This window comes from Toxotes jaculatrix, chromosome 7 (genome assembly GCF_017976425.1).
Source record: "Toxotes jaculatrix isolate fToxJac2 chromosome 7, fToxJac2.pri, whole genome shotgun sequence".
In the NCBI taxonomy this organism is placed as follows: Eukaryota; Metazoa; Chordata; class Actinopteri; family Toxotidae; genus Toxotes; species Toxotes jaculatrix.
Window position 1 is genome coordinate 26,795,628 of NC_054400.1, and position 21,690 is coordinate 26,817,317.

General features: G+C 41.8%; 1 protein-coding gene across 1 annotated transcript in view; it reads right to left on the reverse strand.

Moving 5' to 3' along the window:
* The window catches only part of LOC121185076 (voltage-dependent N-type calcium channel subunit alpha-1B-like), a 43,359-nt gene that overhangs the window by 18,010 nt on the left and 3,659 nt on the right, over nt 1-21,690 (reverse strand). The window contains exons 4-19 of the mRNA XM_041043053.1: nt 14,891-14,987; nt 13,375-13,535; nt 13,095-13,232; nt 11,284-11,485; nt 10,913-11,077; nt 10,294-10,404; nt 10,126-10,209; nt 9,517-9,522; nt 7,557-7,673; nt 7,266-7,331; nt 7,017-7,108; nt 5,216-5,366; nt 4,527-4,654; nt 3,172-3,268; nt 919-1,024; nt 76-183 (exon numbers count right to left, since the gene is read on the reverse strand). Of these exons, the coding sequence (XP_040898987.1) occupies nt 76-183; nt 919-1,024; nt 3,172-3,268; nt 4,527-4,654; nt 5,216-5,366; nt 7,017-7,108; nt 7,266-7,331; nt 7,557-7,673; nt 9,517-9,522; nt 10,126-10,209; nt 10,294-10,404; nt 10,913-11,077; nt 11,284-11,485; nt 13,095-13,232; nt 13,375-13,535; nt 14,891-14,987 (1,829 nt within the window). The remainder of the gene's footprint in view (nt 1-75; nt 184-918; nt 1,025-3,171; nt 3,269-4,526; nt 4,655-5,215; nt 5,367-7,016; nt 7,109-7,265; nt 7,332-7,556; nt 7,674-9,516; nt 9,523-10,125; nt 10,210-10,293; nt 10,405-10,912; nt 11,078-11,283; nt 11,486-13,094; nt 13,233-13,374; nt 13,536-14,890; nt 14,988-21,690) is intronic.

The window sequence follows — 21,690 nt, forward strand, 5'->3', positions numbered from 1 at the left end:
ACATTACGGAGAACGTCTTTTTAGGAGATCCAGATATTTAGGTGACTGTGATGGTGCTGATGGTGAAATGCTTACGTTTATGTGGCGTCACCAACAGGTCCATGGTCTTTTGTGAGAGGTTGGGCCACACTGTGAACAACTCCTTCTTTAACTCAGCGTCAGATAATCGCTGGGCTACCATACCTAAAAATCCAGAGAGAGAGAGAAAGAGAAAGAGACAGACCTTTAACCCCCTTTATCAAAGCACATAGTTGTGAAGGAGTTGTTCCTGAGACGAGGGATGAAGAGAAATCAGTAAAAAAAAAAGCTGAGGCTTCAGAGAATCCAGCAGACACACCCAGCACAGCACAAAGACGTGTAATGAGCCCAAATGGGAGATTTGCAGCTCTGAGAACAATAAATAGCAGCTGGTTCTTGCACACATCTGTCACTGTGGTTGGGACTGGCTGGCTGCTAAAGATGGCATTTCACATAACATCGCAGTGAGGCGGATTTTGGAGTTTGAGACATTTTAAGTCATTTGTTTTTTGCTATGACTTTATCAGTTATTTGGGAACATTTTAGGTGAACTGAAAAAAAACAAACGGCATATTTAATAAAGTAGTTTAACTGGTGACTAACTATATATTCAACCTAAATAATATGAACATCATATTTACTTAGTTTAGTTCATCAGACATTAGAAGAAGACTGACTGTTCAGTCCACAGTCCATTGGTCTGAAATGAAGCTGTCAGGCTCCCATGGCTTCAAGAATACAGTTAATCAGTAATCACTCCTAAAGTACAATAGATTGGCTCCAAGCTACGTTTCTCACCTGCTACACCCTTAAGTACAGGGGTTTACACGCCATAGAGAATGCCTTTATATACGTCTATTCTACTCATTTTTATTATCTTCTGTGTTGCGTTTCTCTGACCTGAGGCCAGTTTGATCTCCAGGGCGGTGCGGATCAGGGCCATCAGGGTGGAGGTGAAGTGGACGGTGTTGTCATCAGCGATGGGCATGTTCATTTTGACGAGACGCTGAGAAGAGGAGACAAGTGGTGACAGACGGACATTAGACCACCACAACCAAGTTCTAACAAACAGCCCAGTCAGAACATACAGTCCACCCAGAGAAATCAATCTGTGTGCTGCTGTGATCAAATACCCTCCATGGATTCATTCTCTGAGCATAAAGGCGCTTTGCTAAGTTTTGTTTCATGTTTGAACTATGGCCGTATTGACAGAATGTTACTGTGACTCAGTTCAGCACACAAAAAGCCTTCTCTACAAGTACGTACAGAGGAGACAAACTGGACATTCACATTCACTGCTACTGGCTACAGTATGCAATACGCTGCAAGTCAAAGTGCACTGGTGCAAGACTGACATCGACCGAAAAAAAAGGTGAGAGAAGGCATGTAACGCATAACCATGAAGGTGCCTCGGCAGTCGCAGGAGCTCGACTCTGTGGTTGCCATCCTAACAATCGTCAACTTGGAGTTGAGGAGGTTGAGTGTGTGAGCTAACAATAAAAAAAAGTGTCCATTCCACCAAGCTTGGGCAGCCGTAGCAGGAAGACTTGGTTCATATAGGACTGATAGCAAGCACTAAGATGCATCAGAATGATGTGGGATTGTTGCTGAAAGAGTTGAGCTCCCCTGAACACAAAAAGCATTCATATACATGTGCTCTCAGTGGCAGTGCAGAGAGTAAGAAAGACCAGAGTCAGAATGAGACGGAGATGGAGAGCTGAGGGGCAAACACACACACACGCATACACACACCTTCACATATACACTATACAACCATGTTAATTTGCATATGATCACACACACACCCACACATACGTACACACAACCACAGGCTGCACAACCAGTTAGAGAGAAAGCAATACTAGCAACTAGAAACTAAAGACTAAATAACTGAGATCATAGATTGTACTTAAAGACAATCTTAACCAGGTCTTATCTGCAAACCTTTTTTACAGCATACGTGAAAAATTGTGGATATGGATCATTGGGTCCGTGTGGACTTAATACAACCTCCACCTGGTAACAACATGCAACCTGTATCTGGCTTTGTTATCTCATCATGGGCCTTTGCCTTTACACCTGGTATCATCATCTGGATTCAGCTTGTGAGTAGATCTCAACACACATTATAAGGTACTCAGAGCTGGTAGGCTTTTTAATAAACACAATGGATCTGTTCAAGAGACTCATTTTCATCTACACCTGTTACAAAAGAAACAGCTGTAAGATGATGAACAGTCCAGTGAGCTTAAACTGGAATGAAATGGGTATATACATAATACGTGTATGGAAGGCAGCCCTGCTAACTAGGCTGATGTTACTGATCATAGCCAGTTGGGATCCTTGCTAACCCTACTGCTAGATCTGATCTGATCCCAATATGACCAGTGCTAATGATGATCACGCCTGATCCCCTGCAACATGTGGCTTTCCTGACTCAGATAAGACATCCAGATACCGATCACACATTAATATCAGGTGGAAATGGAGGCTTTTCTCATTTATATCAGTCAATGTTCAGCAATAAATAAATAAAATCAAAATCACAGTGATGTATTTTGTGGATGTTGTGCAGCAGTAACATTCTAACACGCAAACACACACACAACTTTTCCAACAGTGGATAGGCTGAGATGAAATGCGAGAAAGAATGAGAGGGTCGGGTAGCAAAGACAGAACCACACAGTGAAAATCGTATATAGAAAGAAGATCTTCCACAGAAAAGCAACAGAAGCTACGCACACACCCAACTACACACACATACACACACACACACACAGGCACACACACACTGCTCCACAAAATAAAACCCCAACTAGGGCGTACCACTCAAAGGAAATACTGACATAGGAGCAAGTTTCCTCCATAAACATAATATATCTTAGTTAACACGTCTTAAAGTTTTTTTCATTGAGCTCTATGCTGTTATCATTAGTGATGGGTCTTAGCCCCACACAAGCAGCTATGCTCAAAGAAACAGTAAAGACAGTAAAGATGAGGTGGGGGCTTACACCAAAAATATCAGAGCGCTAGCAAAAACAAAGTGAATAAACGAGGGAACACTGCAGAGCACAGACACTGGCTTTGAGTTCACGCCAGTGGAAGAAAGGTTGTCGAGCACAGGGAAGAAGGTAGAGGAAGAAGTGGGTCTACCTTGTAGGCGACTCTTGGCGGACATTTCTTTCCCAAACCTAATGGTGGGGACATGTGGAGCAGCATCTGATACATATCGAGGTACTTGATACGGCCACTTCACAGGGAAGGAAATCAAAAACAAACAAAACCCAAAACAGAGAAGGATGGGGAGTTAGAGAAGGAGGAGAGGAACAAAGGGAGGAAATCAACAAAACAAGAGAATAATGGAAAGGAAAAACAGAAATCTGTTGTTAATAGATTTCCTAAAGTGTGATGTTAGGTGGATGCCATCCTCGGCCACTGCGTGGGGGCACGGGGATGCATCGCTGTGGACCTCAGGATCCCTGAGAGGAGACATGGGATGGTGAAGAGTGAGTTTGGTGGGAGAGGGGAGGAGGGGAGAGAAGAAAGGACGATGGGTTGACCCAACACACAGGATGCTGATGGGAGGGAAGAGAAATGACAGCATTGTAACAGGGATGTCTGCCTCAGCATGCTTGCAAACATCCCACTGGTACTTCAACCAGGGAACACAGAGACAAAGGTTTCAATGCCAGCCCAAGCTCTGGTTTGGGGCTTTCACTCATAGCCTGACTTTCCTCTAGAATACGTCTTCATGTAAAGATCAAATCATACTCTTCATAAGGCTTTTGATCTGATTCAGCTGTGTAGCAATCGGGTCCTTCAAGACTTTCAAGGGTGATTTTCTTTCAAAGTCTTGAAGACTTTTCAAGACTTTTTCTTTCAATACTTTTTTTTTTTTTACATTTGAATCTGATAGAAATGTGAGGTAAAACATTTCTGCCATCTAAACATTACAGACAGGAGAAAGTAGGCATGGCAGGCGGCATGTTGGGACAATGCCGTGGCTTTGAAAGCTTTGTTTCCACTCCGGCATCATCAACCAAAGCCAGTCAGTTTGGAGGGGCAGGTGCTAGACTAAAGGCGATTTCATTGGTGCACAGCCATTCAGTTCAAAGTTTCTTGGTATAGAGGTACACAAAGCACCCTTGTGACGGAAATGTCTGGTATTTGCAAACCTTGTATGCTACCCTATTAGGGCAGTTCTTCCCTAAGCCAAGGGGGGGTGAGATAACGCGTAACAAATTGTACATATCCTTATAGGAAATCCGTCCGCTGTGGAAAAGAACAAGCACATAAATAAACAAACGTTCAGGACAGCTTAAAATAAAACAATGATCATCAGTGGGCTGACTGCATACAACAAGGTACAGGACTGAGGCCTGTGTATGAGGCCTCATTAAGTCACCTTAATCACAAACGGGGAAGAGAGGAGCAAGGTTAGGCTGTCTATTCCCTCCACTTTACTTTGTATTTTATCCTCTGGGGCTCAGAGGGAGCTTTGAACATACCACGCAGCTGGGTCGTACTCGGCCCAAACCCGGATGAACTCATCGAGGTGATGAGGTCCCAGGATGGAGGAATCTCTGGTTAGGTACTCAAAGTTATCCATGATGACAGCCACAAACAGGTTCAGCATCTGGAACACAGACATTAGGTTGGGTTTACACCTCTGTTCTGGTTTAGTGTTTAAAACAGTACGTTTGGAGCCAGATCAGTTCATCTCAGTGGCACCGGCATGATGAGCCGAGACGCTTGTGGAGGCAAAGAAAATCCACACATATCTTATGTCTTATCTTACGAACTTTGACGTGTCAATCTGTACGGCTGAACAATACCAACATCTTGACAGTGCTGACCACTGAGGGAACTCAGGTCCTGAGTGTCCATAGCTATAGTATCATAGGGCGGCTAGCTTGTTAGTGGTTAGATGGCTGTATGATAATATGTATGATTATAACAATGTAACATTAATATTGTGTATTTTGTTGTAAAATACACAATATTATTTGTGTATTATTATTATTTTTTTATACTTTGCTGTAAAAAATATGATTGGACATATACAATAAGTCAAATTACATTTGTTTACACTCACTACAAACAAACCACAAGCTTTTGTCACTGTGACCTGAGACAGAATGAATCAGAGGCCACAGCTGTTACAGTGGCTACAGTGCTGGTGTATTTCAGTACTGACCAGGAAGGAGCACAGGAAGATAAAGGAGACAAAGTAGAAGTAGGCAAAATCACTGCCGCACTCTTTCCCATGGGTCCCTGATCGCTCGTCACAGGGTCGGCGACTCAGACATGATAACATGATCTCGTGCCAGGCCTCACCAGTTGCACTCCTGATACACAGAATATCACAGACACACACACACACACACACAGAAGACACATAAAAAGACTGGCAGCATGTGACAGGTCTGTTACTGTTCAGCTTCAACAAATGAGAATTTAATTAGAGCTGAGTGATGTTAAATTAACGCCTCTTACAGAAAAAGTCAGATAATGCAGATGCTGCAGGAGCTGAATTAAAAATGTGCAGTTGGCTTGAAGCTAAAGTGAACCTGGCTGGCAGATTGCGTTTTACTGTGTGTTGCTGTAACAATGTTTTACTTAAAGATCCTATAAACCTGGTTTCAAATCTTAACACAACAAGCAACAAAAAACATCCTTAAAGACCCGGCTTCTGTGCTTCAGCAGCACTGTGCGTCTGTGGTTTGATCACATTTGACTGACGGGACAGAATTCTGATTAGATCTCAAAGTGTTCCTTCTTCCAACAGAGCAACAGAGGCCCAACTCAGCAAACTCCATCCACTGAGGAAGAGCGGTGCAGTGTAAACGTTGGAAATGAACCTTTTTTGTCACATTACTGTTTCTAGGGTTAAGAATGAACTCAGTGCTCTGTGTCTTCCACTGTTCTCACAAATTACAGTTTCAGTGGGGATGTATTGACTCGTTCTTAGTATACAACTTCTTAAAACTTCAGAATCTGCTGCCACCTGAGATCCCTCCTGGCAAGGGACCATCCAGCCCACTGAGTTTGATGATTTGCTGTTTCTCAGTGTATTCACCTCATGGCTGATATCCAAGTATTTGCAGAAATTCAAATGAAATGGATAATTTGTTTCAGAAGAAAAAAGGCCGCAAGTAAACAAGAAGCCACGGCCAAATCACAAACCCGAACACTGACTGTTCCAATCATGGACGGTCATTTTAAATTCCCCATCAGCTTTAAAATGCAGCATCTATGTAACAGAGATGTACTCAGAGTTTGAGGATGTTTATCCGAGTATTACTACTCCTATGATTTTAGTGGTAGCAGTAAAAAATATTGCATTTGCATTTCACCTCGACTAGCCGCAAAAATGGTATGTTTCTTATACATGAATACATAAGTACTAATATTCCAAGAATACTAATACTGTAATTATTTAACCCTGTAGTTGTTTTGGGTGATAAACTTTGTTAATTAAGCAGGTCATTACCTTTAATGGATATGTAAGTCAAAGATCTGATTGTGCTGCTGCAGGTTAGGACCATAGACTAGTTTGTAGTTTCCTAAAGAATGACAATGGATCTCCCTCCTCTCCTGCCTCACTTTATAAGAGTCTCACAGATAGGATGGATTGTCTGACTGTGTCTTCAGGTCCAGAGTGTTTCCCCTCCAAGTTCTTGTTCTTGTATAATGAGTCATTATACCCAGTGGACTAATTCTAGGTTTCTGTCCATGTTTGCTGAACACACACTACTGTGCCTTGTTTATACCTTTCCCTATAACTGCCATTGTAGCTGTGATATCATCAAATATAGATGAGGTACAATTTCATGTTTAAATAACACTATGGTTTTGGTTCAGCTGCTCATTACCTACTGGGCTGTTTGCCCAACTGGAAGGGATGACTCTTTCATGGAAAACAGTCTGTGTTTGGTCAAAGTGCTCTAACGTGCTCATGTGATGTATTTATGTTTATATAATAAGGCTTCTTATACCTGAACAGCAGCATGAGAGCCTGGAGGAATGTGCGGAAGTTGTTGTGGTGATTGATGGCTGTGTCCTCATTCAGGTCAATGTTTCCAAACACCTGCAGACACAGAGACACAGAGAGGGAAATGGATTTGTCCTGTCTTAGCAAGGTGCAATTAATATTTTTCATGTTTAAGCCACAACAATTTAATGATGTGTCTTAAACTGTATGAGTATCATGACCTCTGTGACCACAGCGGAGCGGCATCACGCACCTGCATCCCAATGATGGCATAGATGAAGAACAGCATAGCAATCAGCAGGCAAACATAAGGCAGGGCCTAAAGGGAACAATGGGAAACCAAAACACACTTAATTATTAATATCCACTCTGAATTATTCCAGGATGTTTGAGTTTGTGTGTGCAGGGAGATACTGTACATGGCTGTGAAGCGAGTTTGTGAAAGTAAACTAGTCTGTGTGCACGCCAATGTGGATGCTAACATACACACACGGCATGTGTGTGTGCGTGTGCAAAGTGAGCGTGTGACACAGTGTGTGAGCACCTTGAAGGACTGGACGAAGGTCCACAGCAGGATGCGGATGGTGTATCCCTGCCTCAGCAGCTTGATGAGCCGAGCGGCTCTGAACAGCCTCAGGAAGCTCAGGTTCAGCAGTCTGTCCTGTGAGACATACGTGGGACATCAAGCACTTACCAACCAAATACCCCTCTCACCTCTCTGATTAAAACACACCCTTATCAGGGTTTCATTATTTTAAAAGTCACTTCAGCTGGTTACAGATTATCAGCTGGTGACGGGCACTCTGTGTTGAAGGCATCATTCAGCAAAGAAACTGTGTAGACTGTTGGCCCATCACTAAACATGACAGCCTGTCCCTGCTGTGAATCATTCCACACACCCCCAGAAGAAGAACGTTCTCATGCGACGAGCTGAGCTCACTGAAACACGCTGTGATGGCCCACTAGAGACAAACCCATCTCCTGCCACAGAGGAGCACTCCAATGATTCAATATTTCAACATATTATACAATTTTAACCATCGCGGTTAGTGCGACTGAGTTTGAGGAAACGGTTGTGTTTGAGGAAGCAACCCTGATGATGGCAGAGTCATCTCAGAGTAAGGAAGAAGGCTACAAATATAGAACAGATAAACAGATAAACTGTGTTTATGCAATATTTGACGTCTGCATAAGAAGCAGCCATGTGAAGATGTGAAGGAAGACGCCTGCTCTCTCTTCTCTCACAGGCTTCATCTGTGAAGCATTTTAAACCTTGTTCTATTGGACTAATGGCCATCAGGACACTTTTCAAATGAACCCACTAATAAATGTGCTAATCATCTTCATGGTTTATCAGAATTCTGCTTCCAGTTTTACAGAACATAAAATGACAAGACATTAAGTGGAGACTCGTTTAATACCCATACAAATACCCATTTGTATGTAAAGGGTTTGCTCATAAAATCATTCATGCTGCTCCCATTGATGGAACGAAGAAAAGCTTAGAGAGCAGTGCAGGTTTGATCATTGTAACTGTGTCAGACTGATTTGATTTGATTTTCTTTGTGCAAATGAAATGACAGTTAAGTGATTGATTATATTATTGATATGTACATTTAATTTCTCTCTGAGTGTAATAAACCTTGTGCTGCTGCAGCTTTTCTGTTTGTTTTTTACAGTAGGTAAAATACGTTTCTCTGCACTGACGTCAGTTTCTCAAAAATCTTCCCACACTCCTCTTTACCAACAAGCAGCCTGATCCATCCTGACACTCTTGTGGCTGGTGATCCTAAACTTTCCCACTTCCTCTATGAGGTTCAGGAATGGAGAGTAAGGTGGAGGGGAAAGTGGCACTGTCCTGAGACTGGCTGCAAACCACTCAGACTGGAAGAGAATGGTGAAACAGCACAGTGTCCCATATGATTACAAAATGTTCTGGGTTCTGTCTCACCTGGCACAGGTCTTTGATAGAGGCCATCAAGGAATGAAACGAGGTGCTCGGTATTTTAAGGCCCAATTTGGAGTAAATGCATTTTTTAAAAATTTCTTTCCAGGTGTAAATGAAGCAGAACGCAGGAAATTACAGACTCATTCACATTAATTTTGTGTTATGTCTGGTTTAGAATTTGAATTTAACAACTTTAAGAACAGCATGTACTCATGTGCAAATGGACTGTGAACACAGAGTTAAGGTGGTGGATGAGTTTGAGTCAGAAAACAGTTCTGATCTACAGTCTGTCTGCTGTTGTACTGATCGTGTGAAGAGTTTTGAAAACATCTGTCAGCTCATTCACTGTGTGTAACAAGAACCATGTTTGAAAAGGGCTAAAGTCGGGATATCTGAGCCTGTGTGACATCAGCTCTGACCATTCTTCTTAGTGCCTCTCTCATGACCTCCCCACATTCATGGCAGTACAATACTAAATAGCTGGAGTAACATTTTATATATTAAAGAAAACACTATGCAAGCTAAGAGCAGAAGATGGCAACAGAATGTCACTCACCGTAGTCTAGTGATGTTTGGGACCAGGGCATGGCAACACCAGTGACGACAATCAACAAGATGAAAATGTAAAGGGAGAGAGAGAAGGACAGAAAAATACAGAGATATAAAGAGAGAGAGAGAGGCAGAGTAAGGACAACAGAAAGGAAGAGGGAGGAGGGAGAAGCAAGAGAACAGGAACAGTCATATTGCACAACATAAACTGATACAGGTCAACAAATACACACATGTAAATCTGTCAAAGAAACTGTCAAACACAGAAAACACAGCAGGGTATTTGTCCAGTGTAAAGCACGCATTAAAGATTAGTCTCTGAGCTGGATTCAGAGAAGCCCTCAGCTCCTGTATCAGCCCTGTATGATAAATCCTGCCTATTAACAACAGACTCCCTCACAATCCTCCCCTCTCCCTGCATCTAAAGCGATCAGGCTCCCTGGACCACTGCCATGTGATTGTCTTTGCTGATATGGCTGGTTAACTTGTTTGCTGAAAGCTTGCTGTACAGACTGTCCCTGCCCAAGCTCATTACCATGAGAGCAGTGCTGTATGGAGACAGTGCATTCAGCCTTGTTGAGGTGAGGGTGCAGTGGGTGGGGAAGGGTGCTCTTACATTGATTTCAGTCACCAGGATGTCAGTGATGCTGCCCAGCACTGTCACAAAGTCAAACACGTTCCAGGCGTCCTTCAGGTAGTTCTGAGAGACAGCAGTTGAAAATCATTAGTTTTTGTTTTTTTTTTAATTCAGGACATGAAGCTGTGCTCGGTAAACGTTACTCACCAGAGGACCAAAAGCAATGATCTTGAGGATACACTCCAGAGAGAAGAGAGTGGTGAAGACTATATTGAGGTTCTTCAGCATCGCTTCATAGAACTCTGGAGCTCCGTGGAACTGAAAGACAGAGGTGAGGGATGATACAGGGCACACTTCTGCTCATCAGGTTTTCCTTGCTGACTTGTAGCTGTAAGACTATTAAAGGAACAATTCAACATTTTAAGAAATAGGCCAACTCACTTTCTTGCTGAGAAGATCAGCACCAGCGATGAAATACATGACACACAACCTGTTATTTAGTGTGTTTATGAGGTGCTAGTTTGCAGACTGTCTTTCCTTTGGACAGACACAGGCCGGCTGTGTCCCCTCTGTGTCTATTCTTTAGTCTTCTAAGCTAAACAGCTGCTAGCTGTAGCTTCATGTTCACTGCACTGACCTGAGAGCAGTATCCGTCTGAACATCTAACCCTCAGGGAGAAAGAGGCTGTGTCTCAAAATGTCTTTTCTTTCCTCAAGCTAATGAATCCAGGACTGACTTCATAAAAGATCTGAACACATCTGAACAAGCTTAACCCACTATATCAAATCTGCATTTAATTATTAACATCTTCTTCAATAGTTCTTACCTTCATCATGAGTACCACAGTGTTGAGAGCGATCATGATCATGATGGAGTACTCAAACGGAGCTGAGACCACAAACTTCCACATCCTGTACTGGAAGGACTGCGTGTTCTCTGGCATGTAGCGTGTCAGAGGTTTGGCGTTTATGGCAAAGTCTATGCATGCCCTCTGTAACAAAGACAGACACCACACCTCTGCTTCACTGTCTCCATTCAAAGAACACATGTGTTACTGATCATTCAGATTCTGCACTGATGTGAGCAGAGGGAATCGTCTGTGACCCACGGTCTGTGGCTGGCTGTGCTCAAACGTCTCAGACACTGGCAGCCAAAACAACATAAAGCTCTGAGCTGTCTGTCATGTCTGTGCTTTACCTCGTTCTTCTCCAAGCTGCACTCAGACAGGGCCTTGTCTCCCTGCTCCTGGAAGGTAATGATGATCAGAGCGACGAAGATGTTGACAAAGAAGAAAGGGAAGACCACAAAGTAGACCACATAGAAGATGGACATTTCTATCCGGTAGCCTGGACTGGGACCCTGGTCTTCAAAGGTGGCATCCACAGAGTGCTTCAGTACACTGCAGGGAGAGAGGAGCACAACATGAAGTCAGGAGGTGAGATACAGTAACACGTCCACTCTGTAACGTTATGCTCCAATGTGGCAATACAGCTCCACAGACTGAGCTAAAATTCATATGTTCTAAAAAACTTTACCAAAAAGAAGAATCTAAAAGTCTTTTGTGAATGTGTCATAGACATGAATTAATTTTCAGCATTTGTTATATGAAGGAGTATTTTGCCTAACAGTGTTAAAATTCAACTTTCAGGTTATTAGCAGTGAGGTGTATATCATTGACAACTGCAAACAGACCAGGAGGTCTTCAATAATAAGGTCCCAATGGACAAGTGACCACCCCAACACTGTCTTATGACTGAAAGGTAATAGGTCAGTGTGTTCCTGTTGCCAACACCATTCTCTCCTCCAGCTCAATCTTTTCCCAAAAATAACTCCGTAATATTTCAGCTGCACCTGCAAACAAAACCCTCCAGCACTTTCTGCAACATCTGAAAAGCAACATCAGAGAAAGAACAAAACAATTCCCTCCTTTCACTGTAGGATACTGCCAGTGAAAGAATGTGTATCTGCATCTATGGGAAATGTGTGGAAATATGGTTACCTGATGAAAAACAGAATGGGAAAGGAGGTGTAATACCACTGCTCTTTCATTTCGGCACAGTGTTTATGAGATTTTTAAAGACTCAAACCCAGTTTGATGTCACTTTGACATTATCAGAGTGATTTTTCTCTGATCGCTTCCTGTAGGAGGAGGAGGAGGCAGCTGTTTTCAGAGAGAAAGCTCTGCCATGTTTCTCTGGAGCTGGAGCTGGAGACCAAACCGGATCTAGTTAGACTTACAAGTTTATTTAGACAGCACTTTTCAGAAGCAGTGGGCACAGTTTGTTTCCCCAAAAAAAGTGGCCAAAAAAAAAAATGAATGCAGCTTCAGTATTTCAGTGTTGGGAAAAATCATCCAATTCCACACTGTCTGCCAAGATCAGGCTCTTAACTGAAGCTACATGCTGTTGAAATATTTAAACCAAAGACTCCATGTGCTTTTTCTTAATGGCTGCATCATTTAAGCAGATGGAGATATTCGAGATGACGTGACCTTAATTCTAAACACACGATCCAAAATTCAGCCTCAGATTTTGTGAATCTTTGGAAATTTGGGGATCTCCACTAGAATTCAAAATAAAGCTCTGTGGGACTGAACCATGTTTGGCTGCGCAGAGGGACTTTGTAAAGACTGGCCTACTGCTGGATGAGTGGGACCGAACAGGTTAGATCTGTGTGAAATGATCCTTCAGTCTGAGCCCAAAGGAAAATGAAGGCAAATCCATGTCAGTTACATACAGATGGATCCACTCTGTACAGTACGTTATCAGTATTTTAAGTTGAATATCTTCCCTTTATTGTATTTAGATTAAGTTTTTGTAGTCTTCTGTTCCTACTTGCATTTTCAATGATCCAATTTTCCCACAGGAACCGTTAAAGTAACATTTATGAATCCTGGGTGAATCCTATTTTTTAAGGCGTCACATTCACCTCAGGTGAGTGTCATTTCCACTCTGACAGCATCACACACGTCTTTAACTCAAAGAGGGAGTCACATCCACTGCACTTACGTTGGCCAGCCCTCCCCAGTGGAGACAGTGAAGAGCGTCAGGAAGGCCCACAGCACATTGTCATAATGGAAATCATATTTTTTCCACTCTCGGGTCATGGCAGCTACCTCATCTTTGTCGTAGTCCAAGAACTGTCCTCTGGAAGATATGAAGACATAAATACAGCTGAGTGGGTATAGACAGGCATGAGGTCGGGTTTTGACCACACCGACGTTCGATGGTTCACAGTTAAAAAGTTGCTAAAATAAAAAATGAGGAAGTTGGGGGATCTTAGACCAACTTGCAGTCCTTCTCCAGGCCCTTGGACTCGTCTGTGCAGAAGAAGAATTTTCCTTTGAAGAGCTGAACTGCAATGACGGCAAAGATGAACATGAAGAGGATGTAAACGATGAGGATGTTCAGCACGTTCTTCAAAGAGTTGACCACACAGTCGAACACTGCCTGAGGACACACACAAACACACACACACACACGTTTCATTTGGGGAATAAGTGGAAAATTATTTCGGAACATGACAAAACATGAAAACTATTACCTGTTCCATCTGTTAATGGCATTTTTCATCTGAATTTGATTCTATATTAATCTCAGTGATACAAACATGCACCTTGTCCCAATAATGGGACAATTCCTGCATTAGCATGTCATTTATAAGGCGTGCAGCTAATAATCAATTCACGTGTGTAAGATCACTTTGCAACAACTCAAACACAGGGAGGATGGAAAAAAACAAAATGGAGCTGAGAGGAACAAACAAAGAGCAGAAAGGCTCAGCTTTCTGAGAGAAGCAGCTTAACAGTGTAAGTTACTCATACCCTATGCTCAACAAGATACCAGGGGCCTCATGTAAGAAGGACTGCACAGCTTTCAGATTTCATCATAGCACTATCTTCTAGTTGTGCCAAAGCTGCCATTCTTGCGCAATTACGCGTGACTTCACGCAGCCATTTATAGGGCAAATTATAGGGAATATTTGGGGGAACATATTCTGTGTATAAACAGAGTTTCTCGACTTTGTATTTTGGCACTATCAAATGACAGAGTTTGCGTGGTGGTACGCACACTCTCACGGCAGCTCGAAAATTTGAAAAAAATCCCCGCAGAGTTGATTTTTGTACATCCCGACGTGTGCGTGGAACATTGGCAACATTTTGATGCGTACGCACCGTTAGTACATGAGGCCCCACATGTATTGTGTGTAGGGTACAGGTACAGCTGGGGTCCGGTTTTCACAATGAGACAGATAAACTCTCATCTGATTTAAAACCTTGTTTTTTTTTTTGTTAATATACATGTAACAGATTTCTGCATTTTGCAGTTCAAACAAGCATGAATGAAAACAGCTGCTGTGGTTTCTGCTGAGCTCATCCAAAGTGATGGACTTAGTTTCTAAGTTTTTTTGTTGCCTCATGAAACAGAGCAGCACTGATGCCAATGACCACTTCTACATTATTATATTTATAATCCAAAGGTAATAAACAAATAAATAGTCCCTCACAAAGGAACTATTTTCTGTTGTTTTGAAAATGAAGCTGTATATTTGAACTGAAGTGGGAACCAATGGGCTTGGAACTGAGAACCACAGGGAAGATGGAGTAACACTGTTCGTCTGTTGAATTTTACAGATGAGGTGGTTATGGTGTATGGTGTAATCAGCATTTTCCATGTATGTCACAGATAATTCAAACTGAAAACAGTATTGTGGCAGTAAGATTGCCTGCCTTGATCACAGCTGAGACCTGCTAACCTGGTTAAATGAACCAAAAACAAACCAGAGAACAGTAAAGGAGCAGAACCTTGAGCTTCGGCAGACGTTTGATGGTCTTGAGAGGCCTGAGTACTCGGAGAACCCTCAGTGACTTGATAGTGCTGATGTCTTTGCCTTTGGTCCCCCTGTGGAAAGCAGCCACTGTTACACCACACACATAATTATCCACACACAGCCTGCAGTAATCAGATCTGTCAGTATTACTAATACTGATAAACAGCACATGTAGCAGAAATTGGTTTTCAGACTTTAACATCGTAGTCAGAATTCATTTGTAACTACTTTTGAAATGTGGCAGGATATGAATCAGGTGTGTTTAGATCAGCTGGGTTAATGAGACACACAACAACAACAGGTTTTTCTGGGTATCAACAAAAACATCAATGAGAAAAATGGAAAGTCTGGGGGAAACACTGTTATGTAAGGTATCCTGGTTCATGCATAATGCTCCTAATGCACAGTGCTCAGGGCATCAGTACTAGTGTTAGGCTGGGCAGAGAGGAGGCGAATCTTTGCAGCCAGTGTAACCCTGTGACTGGCTTCCTATACGTTATCCTGTCACATTACCTTGGTAACTACACCACTGATGTTAACCATTTGATATTAAGAAATGTAGCTGGCACTACTCTAATTTAATTTACCAAGACACATTTTCTTCTTCATACATGGATGAAAATGTCTAGTATTTCTAGGATACCATGGCGGAGAGAGATTTTATACTTAAAGGAACAGTTCAACCTTTTAGGAAATACACTTGTTCGCTTTCTTTCAGAGACTGAGATGAGAAGATTGATACCAGTGTTATGTCTGCGTGTTAAGTGCAGAGCTGGAATCATCACCTCAACACCTGTCTCACTGCCTGTCTTATGTTCAGCAACATTTTTTTTCAAGAGAATGAAGTGCTGCATTTAAGTACCATGCTAGAGGGAGGTGGTCAGGGTGGGTGGTAGATATACAAAGTGCAGGACTGGTCCACCTATGTGTGCTCACTTCCAGAGTCCTGCATGCAGCCATAGAGCAGTCTGGTTTCTCCCTGTATGGAGCTGACCATTCTGCCATTGTCTGACTCCATGTTAACAACTGCTGGTGCCTGGATGGTCACCAGCTATCACAATCCTGCTCTCTGGACCATGAGACCCCCATGTTTCAGATCCAGACCTTAGTGCCATGTCCAGGAGTTCTCATCAGCTAAAATAGTACAAGTACAGACTCCAGCGTAAGCAAAGTAATGAGATCATGGTCAGATGTGACAAACAGCAGGTTAATGGACAGCCTGGACTGCATCATCTGGGACGTTTGTACAGACTCTTGTTCTTTTACTGGTGAACACAGTGACGTCTTATTTCAGTTACAGTGAAGATGTTGCGGCCTCTCATCTAAGCCAGTGACTTTCTATAGTAACAGCAAACCCTGGTTTAACACGGGTCTTAAAGCAGTGTATGAGAACAAAATGCTGCTTTTCAAAGTGGAGATAAAATTCTGTATAAAGCTGCCAAATACTGTATGAAACAGAAAGAGCAGAGCAACAAGCAAGAAGGTAACACAAAGAGAAACTGGAGGATAGAATTCATAGTGGGGACGGTGGAGGGATGAGGAAATGTTTGCAGGAGATAACAGATTTGAAGAAGGGAAGGGACGAGTTCTAGGATAATTTAAAATTAGCCAGTAAATGAAATGAGTTTTAACATATTTTAACCTCTATTTTTAATGGGTTCAGGTCTGTCGGTCATCTCAAGGATCCAGCTGTGGTGCCTGGGCCTAAAAAACAGGTTTCCTCATCTGTATGTATATTGTTAACTGATTACAGTTATGAATACAGTTAATCCCAGAGAAACTCTTTTGAAGCTTCTGGATTCTTGACTTGTTGCAGGAAGGAAAACTTCCAACTTTCTGCTGAACCCACATACAATTAACTCTGAGCCTCCACAGAACTGGTGCCTTTCTCCACTGCTTTACACAAATGACTGGACAACCTGTGATGACTCAGTTAAAATATTTCAGTTTGCTGATGATGCCACAGTGAGGAAATACCCTCTGGGAAGAGGGTCAGTGGTAAACCTGTGGCATTTAAAGGTACATTTTGATTTGAGTTGTCTTTGTAATTATTTATGGTTTATGTATTTTTATTATGTTCAGGTTCTTCAACCTCCGAACTTTAGGTTGTCTTCTGTGTCTATTTTACTTTACAAATATGCCACAAGGCTGCAGGTGCATGAAGCAACAAAGTGCACAGGGAGAGAGGGAGAGAGGGAGAGAGGGAGAGAGAGAGTAGAGAAAATAGCAGAAGCTTCAGTATAAGTAAAGGACTGGTATTGGTCTTTACATCTAACTCTCAGAAAGAAAGGAGAATAAGCCTGTTTCCAAGAAACTGTTCCTTTCACAGCCACTTTAGAATCATTATGCACATTTTAGCCATATCTTATACCACAGAGTGGCCTGCAAAAACATAATCACTTTTTTTCTTTTCACTTTTTTCTTTTTTGTTTTTCCACTGTTTTCCACTGTGAGTAGAATATTCACACAGCAGCCCAGAGAATCACTGACTTTACCCTCTATTATAATCTACTATAAAGCAATATGTTGTAGAAAGGCCGAAACAGCTGATTCTATCAAAAACAAAACATCCAAAGAAACAATAAATGGTAAAATATGTATTTTACTATATTTATAATACATGACTGTATGGGGTTGGAGGGAATACGTTTAAAGCACACTAACTGGGGTATGTGAGACTAGTTGTGATGTTATTCCTGAGCACTAAACACTCCACTATACAGGCAGCCTCACACAGGGACATGCACCCCCCCCCCCCACAACCATTCAGCTGTGTGTATCATGTAATCCTGGTTTACATGAACAAGTCAGTGTGAAATCTGTGTGTGAACATGCAGTCAGTCAGGTAATTCACAGGAAGGCTTCCTTTGTCCTTTAGTTAAAGGAGGACTCCATTGTTCTCCATGCAAATCTGATCATACTTGAGACTGTGCATCAGGGATCTTAATCAACAACATGTCCAGTGGACACCTCAGTGATTAAGATCTTAAACTAATCTGCTACTGAAAAGGAAAAAAAAACAAAAAACTAAACATTTTTTTTAAATTTATCATGTCACTGTCTGGGGTGAGATGTTTGAATAAACCTCTGTGAGTTTCATCTTTGCAGTTTCTATTTCTTTTCTTCTGTTTATTCAGCGATTTTATGACTTTGTCAGAAACACACGATGAGCACAGAGTCTGATAGAAACTGATCAACTTACCACTGCACAGCAAGTAACAACAGATGCTTCTCTCATGTGTCTGAGGTGGATTTTCTAGGACTAGGACAAGCTAACACCAGAATTTGTCTATACTGGAGACTGATGGAAAATGAATACACGTATGTCAAAGTGACAACAATACCCAGAGCTCATTAGAGAATAGTATAAAACAGTATATCAGACTGACTCTCAACAACTCTCCCTGCCACATTCTTATGACACTAAAGCCTTTAAAGCCTTTCTTTTTTTTTTTTTTAACCAGTTTCAGCCTCTTACCATGAACGATGGGATCATACATGACCACAACATTCTCGGCCAAGGTTTGAAGAGTTGACATATTGATGTCATTGTGTTTTTGCTGGTGCTATTTTTACTGATCTGAAGTGGGCGGAGCTCAGTTGGACACCAAAAAGGATCCAAATGAGGATTTGCACTATTTGAATCAACATCCCATTACAGTTGTAGGGTTGTTACGTTTTTTTTTTTTTGTGTTAAAGTATTATTAAATAACTATTATATTTGGTGTGACACTAGATCCACTGTAGTTTCCTCCAGTGGAAGCTGCAAGGTCATCAACAGAGGAATTTGTAAACAGCTAAGTCTTTATCAATACAACATCCTTCGTGTCCTTCTCTGTACTCACAACACGGCAGAAGGCATTGGCTCCCAACACTACTGCAGTGTAATTCCAAGATAATAGTCCTAACCCGTCAGTTGTGGGGCATCAGGTACAAAAATAAACATCGGGCTAGTTTCCTCCCGTGTGGTGAGTCATCATGGAGGACAGTGACACAGCATCTGTGACACCTCACACCATGTCTTGACAAAAAGACGTGACATCCTTTTGGTTCCTGCTCTTGGTTAGTTTGCTCAGTAGTACATCGTGTTTCTATAGCTTTTCTGAATGGCCACACTCAGTGGCAGGGTAAAGTTCCTGCTGTCATAGAAAGACATGATAAACCATAGAAATGGGAATAAGTTAATGGATGCACGTTTAGCTTAAAGGTTCACATGATGCCGCAGTCATTTGTAAACATGTAAAGTGATGGTGGAAGCTGTGTGAAGAATAATAAAAAATAAAAAAAAAGCTTGAGATCAAGGTTCAAACCCTGTCTACTTCCTCATCCCATCACACCTGACCAATCAGATGCTAACTGACAGATTCAATTTCCATTCTCATTCTTTAGGTCACTGCCTAAATATCTTGACTGCAGATGAGGGCGGGAACACAGACAGACTGCCCAGCTCCTCCTCAGCCCAGGGGTCCACTACCACACCCACATTACTGCAGAGGCCACACCAATTCATCTGTTGACCTCACGGCCCATTTTACCCTCATTTGTGAACAAGACAGAGAGGTACTTGAACTGGCAGACCAGGGTGGTTTTAAAAAAGGGAGCTGATGGTATGTTCCAATTATTGCTGTAGCATATTAGACTGCTCAGCCTCCATGGGAAAGCTTATCAGTTATGGTGCCACAGGCTCTGTAGAAGCCCTAAAATGACCCTGGACTCCACAGCAATTAGCTCTGGTGTAACAAACAGCGTGGCATCCATGTGATACGATGACATGGCTTCTGTCTTCCTCTGTGGCCTTATGAGGTCCCTTTACTCCAATCACAACCACATGCAACAACTTCCATGCTCTGATGCACATTAGTCTAGCATGCCTTTACAGTGACCAGGGGGCCAGAGTGGTTTTAGACCAGACACTCACACATTTACAAAGAGGACTAAGGGAACAACCACATAAGATATTCTGATAGCTTTCAAAGAATACCCCTCAACACCCAGATACAGCCAGGAAACAGGAGAGAAAGTGAGATTGGACTAGTTTCAGTGGCTAAAATGTGACGCTTATGGGGATGTGAAGGTTCAAATGATAATGAGGACATCTGGCTCAGATGAGGCTGAGGCCACAACTGTTCATCATCATATTCCTGGACTGGGAACAGAGAGCTGGACCCTGAAAACAAAATCCCTCTTGCAACTCTCTCAACACTGCTCTGTTTTCACTTCCATTACAGTCCAGAGTCTGTTTGTCTCAATTTCTCCCTTTCACTCTCACTCCATCCTGCAGAGTATGGCCTGTAATATTCAGCAGGCCAGCTGCATTCAAAAATAATTTAAAGGACAGGTTCAGATTTCATTCATTGCACACTAGATATGAAGCATTACACTCATAGAAGCGGTAAAGTAAAGTAAATATGTGTTAATGTACAGAAGCCAGTGGGCGAGACAACTGAGGCAAAGACACACGCATGTGAGCTGAAAAAGTTTCACATTGATTGTGTGTTCAACACCCACTGGCCATGTTCCTTAGTGTCCCATTATTTGACATTAGCCAGAGCTAATAGTGGGGTTCAGAAGTTGTTACTAGCTATCTTCACTGTGGTGGTCATATGTAGCTTTCATTGCTGGCACTGTGTCGCAGCAACAAAATCAAACTACATGAAACTACCAGTGATTTTCCTCAGCTGTGTCTCACACAGTGAAATTTGTACTAAAAGCACTTTGTGAGATGAAAAGGCTTCAGCTGAACTTCAGAAAGGCATTTCTGCACAGAACAAGAACTGGACTCACTTCATGGTCAGTGTAGAGAGAAAGAACAATTACAGTAACCAGTAACCCTCTAAAACTACATATGACATGTGAGTATGAGAAAATCTGAACCAGTCCTTTAAAATGTTTGTTCTTAATTTTTTCAGGTTGAGTAAAAAGATAAAATAATAAAAGAACAGATTTATTATCTATTGTAAACACATTATTTTGGTTACATTATTGTATCCTATAGGGGGGAGACCGTAGTGTTAGAAATACTAAACTGATCTCGCTCTTGTATTATTGTATTAATAATGGGATGTGAGGTAAATAATCTTTAGCCACTCACATTTTCAACAGTAAAAATGTCCATATTTACACTCTTGGTGTCTTAAACAGCAGGAAGTAGCCCAGTTATCATACATTCCCCAAACAAGTGAAGGATTTCCTTCTATTCACTACATGTACTGTGGTTTTTGTTTGAGTGTGACCTCACCACAGTGAATACTGACGGCTGCTGCTACTCTTCATAGGATTCCCCGCAATGTATTCACTTTGCTTTTCTCAACCAACAATTATAAACACAAACCTATATTTTTTTTCTGTTTTGTGTGATTCATCATTCATTCACCTCCTAACAACCTTCCACTGGCTACCTGTTCTCCGTGCTGGCAAACACTGGCTGTATGTGTACTGTGGGAGGTGGGAGGTGTTATAATGCTGTTACTGTGGTACCTGATGTTACTCAGGTTGGAAGAAGGGAAATTCTGTGTGAACAGACCTGAGTTTGCTGACAGTGGATGTTGTGAACAAAGACACAAAAATATTGCTTTTTAAAGACACTGACCTCAAAATGACAGGTTTCATTCCAAGATGCATTATAAAGAATTTCTTTAAACTATTTACTACCACACTGATTATCACTGGCTATTACTGAAACTGGATACTATTAAAATAATTATCAAGTTCATTTAAAGAACTCTTCTTTATTGTTTATTGAAGTCATGATTTCTACTTAATAGAAAATAAATA